This window comes from Equus asinus, chromosome 8 (genome assembly GCF_041296235.1).
Source record: "Equus asinus isolate D_3611 breed Donkey chromosome 8, EquAss-T2T_v2, whole genome shotgun sequence".
Classification (NCBI taxonomy): domain Eukaryota; kingdom Metazoa; phylum Chordata; class Mammalia; order Perissodactyla; family Equidae; genus Equus; species Equus asinus.
In genome coordinates, this window is record NC_091797.1 from 33656054 (window position 1) to 33670265 (window position 14212).

At 44.8% G+C, this 14212-nt stretch overlaps 1 protein-coding gene across 1 annotated transcript; it reads left to right on the forward strand.

Moving 5' to 3' along the window:
* Positions 1 to 9348: 9348 nt before the first annotated feature.
* Positions 9349 to 13361, forward strand: LOC106841657 (HLA class I histocompatibility antigen, A alpha chain-like). Its single transcript, XM_044775025.2, has 9 exons — positions 9349 to 9415; positions 9835 to 9960; positions 10272 to 10541; positions 10745 to 11020; positions 11603 to 11878; positions 12003 to 12107; positions 12555 to 12587; positions 12730 to 12771; positions 12936 to 13361. The coding sequence occupies exons 2-9, from the start codon at positions 9888 to 9890 to the stop codon at positions 12938 to 12940; spliced, it is 1080 nt and encodes a 359-aa protein (XP_044630960.1). The 5' UTR covers positions 9349 to 9415; positions 9835 to 9887; the 3' UTR covers positions 12941 to 13361.
* The last annotated feature ends 851 nt before the right edge of the window (positions 13362 to 14212 follow it).

The following is a 14212-nucleotide window of genomic DNA, read 5'->3' on the forward strand; positions in this document are numbered from 1 at the left end:
TTTCATTGGGCCAGCCCTGGTGGCTGAGTGGCTGAGTTTGTGGCACTCTGCTTTGGTGGCCTGGGTTCGGTTCCTGGCATGGACCTACACACTAATCTGTCAGTGGCCATGCTGTGGTGGTGGCTCATGTACAAAATAGAGGAAGATTGGTGACAGATGTTAGCTCAGGGCAAGTCTTCCACAGCAAAAATAAAAAATAAAACAATTTTCTGTCAAGAATCTTCTTCTGTTTTGTATGTGACCATGCCACCACAGCATGGTCACTGACAGACTGGTGGTGTAGGTCTGCACCAGAAACCCAACCCAGCCTGCTGAAACAGAACATGCCAAACTCAGTCATCAGGCCACTGGGGGCTGGCCCCACCTTCAACTTTTAATTCCACCCCTTCAGCTGAGCTTTTTGTTTTCAGAACAATCACATTAGCAGCGTGAACTCTTACATTCCTGGTAAAAGTTAAACTGGCACAAGCACTTTGGAAATCAAATTAACATTATCTAGTATGGTTAAAGTACACACCCCATACAATCCAGCCATTCTACTCGTCATCATACACTCTGGGGAATTGCTTGCCTATGTGCCCCAGGAGACACGTTCACTGACGTTTACAGCAAAAACTGGAATAACCCAATATGCATCCAAGGAAAATAGCAAAATTGTGGTATAATCATAAAGTGTAAAACTTCAGCAGTAAAAATAGTTGAATGACAGCCTCACACACGAGGGATAACTCTCCCACATAAATCTGAGTCACAGAGGAATCCATGCCGTAGGACTTCACTGTACAGGAAATTCAAAACCAGGCAAAACTAAATACTAATTGGTTTGGGGATATATACGCTAATTATAAAATCTTTAGAGAAACTCAAGGGAATAGTAAACACGAGGCTCAGGGTAGAGGTTACATCTTGCGGATGGAACGGAGTTGGCCATGGTGGCTTCACAGGTTCTGTTTCTTACAGCACTGATGGGCGCCCGGGTATTTACCTGGTCATAATTCTGTAAACTTGCATTTTTCAAATTGGAGCTTGGGAACCATTTCAGATTAATTTTTTTTAAATGACAGAGAAAAGAAAATACCAAAATTCATTGAAAGGATCTTTAGCAAGAACACCCACATTGAAACAAAGCCACAGCCAATATTATGAGCCGTGTTGAGAGAGAGGGCCAGGACGCCATAAAAAATTAGCACCGGCTAGAAATAGGCCATTTGATCTTTTGCTCACTGGCATCTCTAGATTTTCTGGTCTACTGTGTTCAATCTGATGTCAATGTAATTCTATCTTTAGCAGGATTTGATGTGTTACATTTAACCTCACATAGAACTAAATTAACTACTTTTACAGAAGTGGAAAAGCACATTGTTGATCAATATAAACTAAACTGGAAACCCTTATAAAGGGATACCCAACCAGTGATAGAATAGAAAGCGTGAGTGGAAAACACAATGGAGCTGCTTTAAAAAAACCTTAGAGGCACATATGAACAGAGCTTTTTAGAATCACATGGGTTTCCGAATCACTTGTACGAAATCTCATTCCAAAACACAGGGAAAGTCGTTCAATTTATTATAGGATGCCAACTGAATAGCCAGTTGTTAGGAAACTTTGTTCCTAGATTGGAGTCAACCATTTCTGCCTACTGTATCCCATCAGAATTGTCGTCATGATGCTAAGCTAGGTGTACAGCCTGAGGTATGAGATTCACATTTTTCTAACTGAAAAGTAATTTCACTAGGCAACTATATTTGAGTATGATGTTGAGTAAGAAAATCAGTATTTTAACCAATATTTTTGACATTCTTACCAAACTAAACTTGAAACTTCTAAAGGGAAACAAAGATAGTTATTATTTCAAAGGTATTATTATGGCACTCACTTATTAAAAGTACAGTATTTTATGTAGCTACTATGTGTTCTCAAATTTGTTGCAACTTATTGAAGGGAACACTACTATTAAAGGCATTTGCAAGACAAACTTACAAATATTGTTGTATCTCCTTTCTCTGTGTCAAACTTTTAATCATTATTTTCCAAAAGAGAAATATAAAGCACTAAAAAACATCAGATAAAAGAAGCATTGATTTACAAAATGCTGAAACAATATCTAATTTAAATGTTGGTATTAACACGTATGTAAATACTTTGATACTCCTCCCTTCTACAGGTGGAGCTTAATTCCCTCCTTTTGAGTGTGGGCTGCACTTAATGACTCATTGCTAACTGATAGAGTAAGGCTGATGGAATGATGTGAGACTCTGGGTCTAGGACATAAAACACACTGCAGCTTCCACCTTGGTTCCTTTCTCTCTTGGATCACTTGCTTTGGGAGAAGCCAGCTACCTAGTCACTAGCCACCTTGTGGAAGAGTCCACATAGGTAGGAACTGAGGCCTCCTGGGACCATCCAGCAAGGAACTGAGGCCTCTTCCAACAGCCATATGAATGAGCCATGTTTCATGGGAATGTCCCAGCCCCAGTCAAGCCATCAGCTGATGCAGCCCTGGCTGGCAACTGGACTGCAACCTTGAGAGAGGCCCTGAGCCAGAAGCACTCAGGTAAACCTCTCCTGGATTGCTGACCCTGGGAAATTGTGGCACATAATACCTGTTTGTTGTTTTGCGCTGCTAAATTTTGGGTAATTTCTTATCCTGCAGTACATAACTCATACTCAGTCCAAAGAGAGAGTGAATTATTGCACTTTAACTTTTGCTTGCTCTAAATTAATTACAGTAGTTCCCCCTTATCTGCACTTTTGTTTTCCACGGTTTCAGTTACCTGCTGTCAACTGTGTTCTGAAAATATTACATGGAAAGTTCCAGAAATAAACTGCTCATAAGTTTTAAATTGCATGCCATTTTGAGTAGTTTGATGACATCTTGCAGCATCCTGGTCTGTCCTGCCTGGGATGTGAATCATCCCTTTGTCCTGTGTATCCACGCTGTGTATGCTATCCGCCCATTAGTCACTTAGTAGCCGTCTCAGTTATCAGATCAACTGTCCTGGTATCATAGTGCCTGTGTTCAAGTAAACCTTATTTTACTTCATAATGGCCCCAAAGTACAAAAGTATGTGTAGGAAAAAAACACAGTATATAGGGTTTGATACTATCCCTGGTTTCAGGCATCCACTGGGGGTCTTGGAAGGTATCCTTGTGGATAAGCGGGACGACTGTATTAAATATTAAACCCATCACTTGACTTTAAGATTTAAGAAGAATTTCCATGGCTAATAAAAAGGATACATTTTTTTCTTATTACAATAGATTTTTTTACTTTTTATTAAGATTATGATAGTTTACAACCTTGTGAAATTTCAGTTGTACATTATTGTTTGTCAGTCATGTTGTAGGTCCACCACTTCACCCTTTGTGCACACCCCTCACCCCCTTGTTTCGCCTGGTAACCACTAATCTGTTCTCTTTGTCTACATGTTTAATTTCCACATATGAGTGGAGTCATACAGAGATTGTCTTTCTCTATCCGGCTTATTTCACTTAACATAATATCCTTAAGGACCATCCATGTTGCTGTGAATGGGATGTTTTTATCCTTTTCTATGGCTGAGTAGTATTTCATTGTATATGTATATGCCATATCTTCTTTATCCAATCATCAGTTGATGGGCACTTAGGTTGCTTCCACGTCTTGGCTATTGTAAATAATGCTGAATGAACATAGGGGTGCATGGGACTTTTGGAATTGCTGGTTTAAAGTTCTTTGGATAGGTACCCAGTAGTGGGATGGCTGGGTCATAAGGTATTTCTATTTTTAATTTTTTGAGAACTCTCCATACTGTTTTCCATAGTGGCTGCACCAGTTTGCATTCCCACAGCAGTGTATGAGGGTTCCTTTTTCTCCACAACCTCTCCAACATTTGTCACTTTTTGTTTTGGTTATTTTTGCCATTCTAATGGATATAAGGTGATATCTTAGTGTAGTTTTGATTTGTATTTCCCTGATGATTAGTGATGATGAGCATCTTTTCATGTGTCTCTTGGCCATCCATATGTCTTCTTTGGAGAAATGTCTGTTCATGTCCCCTGCCCACTTTTTGACCAGGTTGTTTGATTTTTTGTTGAGTTATGTGAGTTCTTTATATAGTATAGAGATTAACCCTTTGTCAGATATATGACTTGCAAATATTTTTTCCCAATTGGTGGGTTGTTTCTTTGTTTCAATCCTGTTTTCCCTTGCCTTGAAGAAGCTCTTTATTCTGATGAAGTCCCATTTGTTTATTCTTTCTATTGTTTCCCTTGTCTGAGAAGACGTGGTGTCCGAAAAGATCCTTTTGATACTGATGTCAAAGAGTGTACTGCCTATATTTTCTTCTAGAAGCCTTATGATTTCAGGGCTTACCTTTAGGTCTTTGATCCATTTTGAGTTTATTTTTGTGAATGGTGAAAAAGAATGGTCAATTTTCATTCTTTTACATGTGGCTGTCCAGTTTTCCCAGCACCATTTGTTGAAGAGACTTTCTTTTCTCCATTGTATGCCCTCAGCTCCTTTGTCAAAGATTAGCTGTGCATAGATGTGTGGTTTAACTTCTGGGCTTTCAATTCTGTTCCATTGATCTGTGCACCTGTTTCTGTACCAGTACCATGCTGTTTTTATTACTGTAGCTTTGTAGTATGTTTTGTAGTCAGAGATTGTAATGCCTCCAGCTTTGCTCTTTTTTTCTCAGGATCGCTTTAGCAATATGGGGTCTTTGGTTGCCCCATATGAATTTTAGGATTCTTTGTTCTATTTCTGTAAAGAATATCATTGGGATTCTGATTGGGATAGCATTGAATCTGTAGATTGCTTTAGGTAGCATGGACATTTTAACTATGTTTATTCTTCCAATCCATGTGTATGGAATATCTTTCGATCTCTTTATGTCGTCATCAATTTCTTTCAGGAAAGCCTTGTAGTTTTCGTTGTATAGGTCTTTCACTTCCTTGGTTAAATTTACCCCAAGGTATTTTATTCTTTTTGTTGCGATTGTGAATGGGATTGTGTTCTTGAGTTCTTTTTCTGTTAGTTCATTGTTAGAGTATAAAAATGCTGCTGATTTATGTATGTTGATTTTATACCCTGCAACTTTGCTGTAGTTGTTGAATATTTCTAATAGTTTTCCAATGGATTCTTTGGGGTTTTCTATATATAAGATCATGTTGTCTGCAAACAGCAAGAGTTTCACTTCTTCATTGCCTATTTGGATTCCTTTTATTTCTCTTTCCTGCCTAATTGATCTGGCCCAAACCTCCAGTACTATGTTGAATAAGAGTGGTAAGAGTGGACACCCTTGTCTTGTTCCTGTTCTCAGAAGGATGGTTTTTCAGTTTTTCCCCATTGAGTATGATGTTGGCTGTGGGTTTGTCATATGTGGCCTTGATCATGTTGAGGTACTTTCCTTCTATACCCACTTTATTGAGAGGTTTTTTTTTTTTTAATCATAAATGGATGTTGGATCTTGTCGAATGCTTTCTCTGTGTCTATTGAGATGATCATGTGGTTTTTGTTTCTCAGTTTGCTAATGAGTGTATCACGTTAATTGACTTGCAGATGTTGAACCATCCCTGTGTCCCTGGTATAAATCCCACTTGATCATGGTGTATGATTTTTTTAATGTGTTGCTGTATTTGGTTTGCCAGAATTTTGTTGAGGATTTTTGCATCTATGTTCATCAGTGATATTGGCCTGTAGTTTTCCTTCTTTGTGTTGTCCTTGTCTGGTTTTGGAATCAGGGTGATGCTGGCTTCATAGAATGCGTTAGGAAGTGCTCCATCTTCCTCAATTTTCTGGAATAGTTTGAGAAGAATAGGTATTAAGTCTTCTTTGAATGTTTGGTAGAATTCTCCAGAGAAGCCATCTGGGCGTGGACTTTTATTTTGGGGGAGGTTTTTGATTACTGTTTCAATTTCTTTACTTGTGATTGGTCTATTCAGATTCTCTATTTCTTCCTGCTTCAGTTTTGGGAGGCTGTAAGAGTCTAAGAATTTATCCATTTCTTCTAGGTTGTCAAATTTTTTGGCATATAGTTTTTCATAGTATTCTCTTATGATCTTTTGTATTTCTGTGGTATCTGCTGTGACTTTTCCTCTTTCATTTCTAATTTTATTTATTTGACTCTTCTCTCTTTTTTTCTTAGTGAGCCTGGCTAAGGGTTTGTCAATTTTGTTTATTTTCTCAACTCTTTGTTTCATTGATCCTTTCTATTGTCTTTTTTGTTTCAATTTCATTTATTTCTGCTCTAATTTTTATTATTTCCCTTATTCTACTGACTTTGGGCTTTGTTTGTTCTTCTTTTTCTAATTCTGTTAGGTGTCATTTGATATTGTTTATCTGACATTTTTCTTGTTTACTGAGATGAGCCTGTATTACAATGAATTTCCCTCTTAGGACCACTTTTGCTGCATCTCAAATGAGTTGGTATGGCGTGTTTTCATTTTCATTTGTCTCCAGATAATATTTGATTTCTTTAATTTCTTCAGTGATCCATTGGTTGTTCAGTAGCACGTTGTTTAATCTCCACATTTTTGCCCCTTTCCCAGTTTTATTCTTGTAGTTGATTTCTAGTTTCATAGCATTATGATCAGATAAGATTCTTGATATTATTTCAACCCTATTGAATTTGTTGAGGCTTGCTTTGTTTCCCAAGATATGGTCTATCCTTGAGAATATTCCATGTGCACTTGAGAAGAATGTGCAACCTGCTGTTTTCGGATGGAGTGTTCTATATATATCTATTAAGTCCATCTGGTCTAGTTTTTCATTTAATTCTACAATTTCCTTGTTGATTTTCTGTGTGGATGATCTATCCATTGGTGTTAGTGGGGTGTTGAGGTCCCCTACTATTATTGTATTGTTGTTGATATCTCCTTTTAGTTTTGTTAACAATTGCTTTACATACTTTGGTGCTCCTGTGTTGGGTGCATATATATTTATAAGTGTTATGTCATCTTGCTGGAGTGTCCCTTTTATCATTATAAACTGCCCCTCTTTGTCTCTCTTTAACTGTTTTGCTTTGAAGTCTACTTTGTCTGATATAAGTATGGCAACACCTGCTTTCTTATGTTCATTATTAGCTTGGAGTATCATCTTCCATCCCTTCACTCTGAGTCTGTGTTTGTCTTTGGGGCTGAGATGTGTTTCTTGGAGGCAGCATATTTTTGGGTCTTCTTCTTTAATCTATCCTGCCACTCTGTGTCTTTTGATTGGAGAGTTCAATCCACTTAAATTTAGAGTGAGTATTGAAATGTGAGGGCTTAATGCTGCCATTTTATCACTTGTTTTCCAGTTCTCTTGCATTTCCTTTGATTCTCGTCTCATGATTTTTCGACTACCAATTCAGGTAGGTAGTTTTCTGTATTGACTTTTTTCTTGTTTGGAATTTGTGTCTTTATTCTTGTTATTTGTGTAGTGGTTACTGTGTGGTTTGTATAAAACGTCCCATAGATGAGATAGTCCATTTTCTGCTAGGCTCTTATATCCTTAGATTGAGTCATTCGAACAGGATGCATTTTATTACCATTCACAACAATCTATTTATTTGAAATTCACTTTCCAACCATGACCCAATTAAACACAAAGGAATAACCAGGCTGTGCTTGGCTGATTCCATGATGGTCCACAACAACCACCTCCTGGTTATTCACCTTCCCCCCAGTTATTCAACCAAACACTAACACAGATGCTGCTGAGAAGGGATTTTGCAGATGTAACTAAGATCTCAAATCAGTTGATCATAAGACAAGGGGATTGTCCTGGGTGGGACTGTCCTAATCAGGTGAGCCCTTAAAAGCACTGGGTTCTTCCTGAGCAAAGAGATTCAAAGGTGAGAGAGATTCAACGTGAGGGATTTTCTCCATTGTGGGCTTTGAAAATGGAGGCCTCATGGCGAAGAATGCTGGTGACCAGTAGGTGTTGGGAGCAGTCCTGCTACAGCCTGTCATTGACAGTTGTCAAGGAAAGAGGGTCCTCAGTCCTACAACTGGAAAAAATTGAATTCCGCTAACAAGTTCTGTGTAGGCTTAGAGGAAGATCCTGAGCTCAACATGAGAACACGGCTTTGTGAAACCCTGAACAGACAACCCACACACACCATGCACGGATTTCTGACTAAGGAACTGTAAGCAAACAAGTGGGTGTTGTTTTGAGCCACTAAGTTGTGGTAATTTGTGACGCAGTAACAGAAAGTAATACACAAGCTCGCTGTGCAACAGATAAGCACATAGCATTTTTTCCAGTGGAATGAATTTATGAACTGATAACCATGTTAGTCCCATAAAATAAAATCTTTCCAAATTTTTTTGTTTTTCATTTCATCATTTTCAATAACATAATTAAACTTTAACACAATTATATTTCATTCATTTATTCAATGACAACTAATTTAATCCCTACTATGTACCAGGAACAGCTTTATCTCCTGGGGATACAACTTTGACCTAAATAGCCCACAGCCCCTGTGCTCATGCACTTTACATTCTAGAGGCTTCCAAAGAGTGAGATGGAACCATTGGAGTGTTTTAGTGAAGAAATGACACATCCTGACTCACACTAGCAGGATCCCTGACCCCTGCAGGGACAATAGTCCATGGGTGGCATGTGAGTGCGTGGCACTTGTGCCACAGTTCAGGCCTGAGAGGGTGGTGGAGACGAAAGGTAGAAGGGGGTCTGAGGGGTTAGAGGGACAGAGAGAAGGGCTGGAGAAACAGGCGTGAGGAAAGAAGCAGAGGTAAAGAATTCTAAAGCAGTGAAATCCTCAGATTTAAACATATTGTTTTATAGATCTTTAGTAAATATATCTACAAGCTCAGCAGGGTAGCCTTTGCATTTGGTGTTTACTGTATCCCGTGGGGCTGCCTAAAAACTAATGCCCCTTATGTTAATCAGTTTAAAAATGTGTACCAATAAAATATTCACATTGCTCAGATGTGAAGAACTCATAAAAAGAGGCAGTGCAGGGCTCTGGTGAATGGCATTCTGACTGCACGAGCGCTTGCAACTTTGAAAAAATTAATGCACAGTATCAAACTGTGCTTCCTCATGCTTCGTTGTACTGAGGACATGTCAGGGACTCACAGGGACAAAGGAGGGAATGAAGATCATTTTAAAATACAACAACCTGAAGTCACAGATATACTGACTGGAAAGTAAAATTTACGAGCTTTCCAAGTGTGACTGCGGGGCTGTGCAGAGACATTCTGTACGAAGGGACCTAAATCACTGCTTTTACAGATTAGAATCCTGATGTTCAGGGTTTTCAAGATCGTGTTACCCACTGTGGTTAATAAACAAAAAGGAAGCTGGTCTCCATGAGAACCTCTATCTGGTGTTTTCAGGCACAACTTCTCCAGGTTTAAAGAGAAGATCCCTGTCTCTCCACCTCCATTCCCAGGGCGAGCTCACTCTCTGGCATCAAGTCCTCTGGGGGTGAGTTTTCTTCTAGAAGAGTCCAGGGGAGAGGTCAGGGGTGGAATGTAAGGAGTCTATTTCAGGGAGAGGGATTCCAGTAAGAGGAGGAAAAGGGGCTGAGCCCAGCCTGGGGGTCTCTCCCGGGTTTCCTCAGACAGCCGCTGGGCCAGGACTCAGGGAGACGGTGTGACAAAGAGCTCTCGGTGCAGGAGGAGAGGGGTCAGGGGAAAATGGTTCTCAGGGTCCCAGGCCCCAAGGGCGGCGTATGGGCGGTTGTCTGAAGCTCAGTGTTGGGGAGTCCTTGTCTCCCTGAGACTCACTTCTCCCTCACATCTGTGTCAAGCCCCCTGCCTGGAGACTCATGACGCAGCCTCAGTTCTGACTCCCATTGCGTGTCCAGTTCCTAGAGAAGCCCACCAGCGTTTCCATCGTTCCAGGTTATAAAGTCTCCACCACCGTCCGGGACGCAGATTCTCCTCAGACCCTAAGAATGAGGGTCACGGCGCCCCGAACCCTCCTCCTGCTGCTCTCGGGCACCCTGGCCCTGACCGAGACCTGGGCGGGTGAGTGCGGGGTGGGAGGAAACGGCCTCTGCGGGGAGCGGAGCGAGGGGACCACGCGGCTGGGGGCGCAGAACGCCCGGGAAGGGGCGTCTCCCCAGACCCATGCCGAGACTCCCCACCTCGGGCCCCGCTATCCTGAGCCCTCCCTTCTTCTGCCCCGCCTGCTTCTCACCCCAAGTCCCTGGCTTTCTCCGTCTGCCACTCCTTTTCCATCTCACGAGCCCCTTCCCCCTCCCGGCCTCATCACCCTCAGACCCGGGACCCGCCCTGGGAGGAGGGTCGGCCGGGTCTCAGCCCCTCTCCGCCCCCAGGCTCCCACTCCATGAGGTATTTCTACACCGTCACGTCCCGGCCCGGCCGCGGGGAGCCCCGCTTCATCGCCGTCGGCTACGTGGACGACACGCAGTTTGTGGGGTTCGACAGCGACGCCGCGAGTCCGAGGATGGAGCCGCGGGCGCCGTGGATGGAGCAGGAGGGGCCGGAGTATTGGGAGCGGGAGACGCAGAGCGTCAAGGGCACCGCACAAAGTTTCCGAAAGAGCCTGAACACCATCCGTGGCAACTACAACCAGAGCGAGGCCGGTGAGAGACGCGGGCCCGGCTCCGGGTCCCGACCCCCCATCCGCACGGACGGGCCGGGGTCTCCCCGAGTCTCCGGGGCCGAGATTCACCCCGAGGCTGCGGGACCCGCCCGACCCCCGACCCGGGAAGAGCCGGCGGGGACTTTTCCGCGGTTTCATTTTCAGTTTAGGTTTAATCTCTGCGGGGGGGCGGGGCGGGGTCAGGGTCTCACACCTTCCAGTGGATGTCTGGCTGCGACGTGGGGCCGGATGGGCGCCTACTCCGCGGGTACGGGCAATCCGCCTACGACGGCGCCGATTACCTCGCCCTGAACGAGGACCTGCGCACCTGGACCGCGGCGGACGCGGTGGCTCAGATTTGCAAGCGCGAATGTGAAGCAGGCGGTGTGGCGGAGCGCGTCAGGGGCTACGTGAAGGGCACGTGCGTGGAGCGGATCCTCAGATACCTGGAGATCGGGAAGGAGACGCTGCAGCGCGCGGGTAGGAGGGGCTGCGCGACCTCCTGATCTCCCCTTGAGCTGAGCCTGCCATCCCGCAGAGAGAGGAGGGAAATGGGATCCACACCTAAATGTGCCCAGCCCATGGGTCAGGAGACTGAGTCCCCCAGGGTGTTCAGACCCAGTGCCAAAGAGTGGCTCCCCAGAGGGCTTGCCTTTCTCTTAGGGGCATTAAGCGGTCCAGGCTCTCCGGGGATGGAGGAGGAAGCTATCTCTGAAATGACTGACAAGCGGTTCCCTTTGACTGTGGCAGCAGCTCTGAGACTTTTTCTCTCAGGCGTTGTTCTTCGTTCTCACACCATATGTGTTTGAGGTCTGACCAGGTTTTCTGAGTCATTTCACCTCCACCCAGCTCAGGATCTATCTTGGGCTGTTTCACTTTGATTCCAGAAATTTTCAAGGAGTGGAAGTTATTTCAGGTCCCTGTGTTTAAACTGGTGTCTAGGTTTTGTGATCCCTTCCCCTGCTCCTGTTGTCCTGTCCCTTCATAGGATGGTCACATGAGCGCTGCTTCAGTGGCCCAAATGGATGCAAAGTTCCTGAATTTTCTGGTCCTTCTCCTCAGATCCCCCAAAGACACAGGTGACCTACCACCCCATCTCTGACCATGAGGTCACCCTGAGGTGCTGGGCCCTGGGCTTCTACCCTGCGGAGATCACCCTGTCCTGGCAGCGTGATGGAGAGGACCTGACCCAGGACACGGAGTTTGTGGAGACCAGGCCTGCAGGGGACGGGACCTTCCAGAAGTGGGCGGCTGTGGTGGTGCCTTCTGGAGAGGAGCAGACATACACATGCCGTGTGCAGCACGAGGGGCTACCTGAGCCCGTCACCCTGAGATGGGGTAAGGAGGGAGGCGTGGGCTCAGAGCCTCTTCTCAGGGAAATCAGGAGCCCTTCTGGAGACCTTTAGCAGGGTTGGGGCTGCGGCCTGGGGATCAGGGCCCTCACTTTCCCTTCCCTTCCCAGAGCCACTGCCTCAGCCCACCATTCCCATCATTTGCATCATTGCTGGCCTGGTTCTCCTTGGAGCTGTGGTGGCTGGAGTTGTGATGTGGATGAAGAAGTGCTCAGGTAGGGAAGGGGTGTGGTCTGAGTTTTCTTGTCCCACTGGGGTGTTTGAAGCCCAGGTAGAAGTTTGTCCTGCCTGGTCGATGAATAGTCCAATCCACAGGCACATGTGCTTTCCTAGTCTGGGACCCTGTTTGCTAACACTTACTCTTTAGTAAACACATGTGAGAATGAAGGATAAATGTATCACCTTAATGAATCTGGTGATGGGGACATGATTCTCAACAGTCACAGGACAGAGGAGAAGGTGAGGGGAAGTCATAGGTCACAGCTCAAGAGGGTGGTTAGTCCAGTCTCCACCCATGTACTTTCCTCGTGTTTCCTGATCCAGCCCTGGGTTTGTAATCACAGTTATGGAAACTTCTCTGGGGTTCAGGACTAGGGGGTTCCTTTAGGACCTCATGGCCCTGCTTCTTCCCTGGTTTCTCACAGGATGTTTTCTTCCCACAGGTGGAAAAGGAACAAGCTATGTTGTGGCTGCAAGTAAGTATGAAGGACGTGTCATCCCTGAGACTCATGCGATAGTGTAGATGGGAGCGAATGGGGGAGCTCACCCACCCCATAGTTCCTCCTTTAGTCTCATCTCCTGTGGGCTCTGACCACATCATGTTCTGTTCTACTCCAGGCAGTGACAGTGCCCAGGTCTCTGATGTGTCTCTCAAGGCAGGTGAGCCCCTGGAGGCCTGAAGTGGGGAGATGTTGGGGTGGAGGGGCCTGGACTAGGTTATGGAGATTCTTTGATTGGGACATTCTGGGCATGTGGTGGGCTGTTCAGAATGTCACTAATTACAGCGAGTGACTTAAATTGTTCATAATTATTTTCTTCTATAGAGTGAAACAGCTGCCTGTGGGGGACAGAGTGATGCAAGATTTGTTCCTGTCCCACCCCCATTGTGACTTCAGGAATCTCTGACTTCTGTATCTGCAAAGGGCATCTGAGGGTGTCTGTGTTCCTATTAGCATAACGTGAGCAGCTAAGGAGACTAGTCTCCCCCATGACCCCCTCCCACACTGCCCTGTGTTCTGTCCCCTGATTGACTTTCCTGTCCCGGCAGAGGTGGGGCTGGTTCCATCCCTGTCTTAACTTCATGTTGCACTGAGCTGCAACTTCTTACTTTCCCATTGAAAATAAGCATCTGGATAAGAACTTATTTTTTCAGATTTTTGCCATCAGCGATTGGTGGGTTAATTAAAGGAGAAGATTCCTAAAATTTGAGAGGGGAAATAAATGGAGGTCTGAGAACCTTCCAGAATCTGCCTGTTCGCTGTGGTGAGTCTGTTGCAGGTGGGGACAGGAGAAGGCTGTGAGGAGCTGAGCATAAGACTGAGGCCTGTGCCCAGTCAATGTTCAGTGCATTGTGGCCTTTGACATGGTGACTCCTTGGTTGGGACATCTTCTCTGCTTCTTTGGCCTTGTCCTTTCAGGAGAATCTTGTCCCAGCAGGACCTATGACTTCAGGGATTCGGACATACCTGGGCCTTGTGTCTACAGGACCGCGTGTAGGGCGGGCTTCATGTGGCCGGGTCAGCCTAGGCTCAGGCCTGGGTCTGGCCCTTATCCCCCCTTTTGGGTGTTTTTTGTTGTTCCTTTGTTTCTGTAGCGGATTGTGCCTGTTCTTGGTCTTCTGTGTAAGTTGTTGTGATCTCCTCTGGGTGTCCCCCATCTCTGACAGCAGCAGGAGTCAATTGGTCTGTCATTGTCCCCACAAGGCCAGGCGGCCTTGCACACAGACATCTGTGCTGTCCAGAGATGAATTTTCAGACTTGTCCAGCTCTGTCCTTCTTCTAGGGCTTGCTTGTCACTTCCACCTGACCCCAACCTTTCAAAGGAGCCAGATTCTGGAATTAGAGAGGAGCGACCCTGTCATTTCTCATCCTAGGCAAGTTCCTGTTGGAATTCTACTCTGCAGCCTGCTCTCTCTCCCTGCCCTTAGTGCTGGTTCCCCCAGTGCTGGCTCCAGTCTGAACTCACGATGTATGAAGCAGAGTCTAGGTTCATACTTGGTTGTAAAATAGGACTCAAGTGAAGGATCATTGTTTTCTGAAGAGAGAAATGTCATTGTGTGCTGGGGTGTGCAGGAGGGTTGTTGTGGGAAGGAGAGATGGAG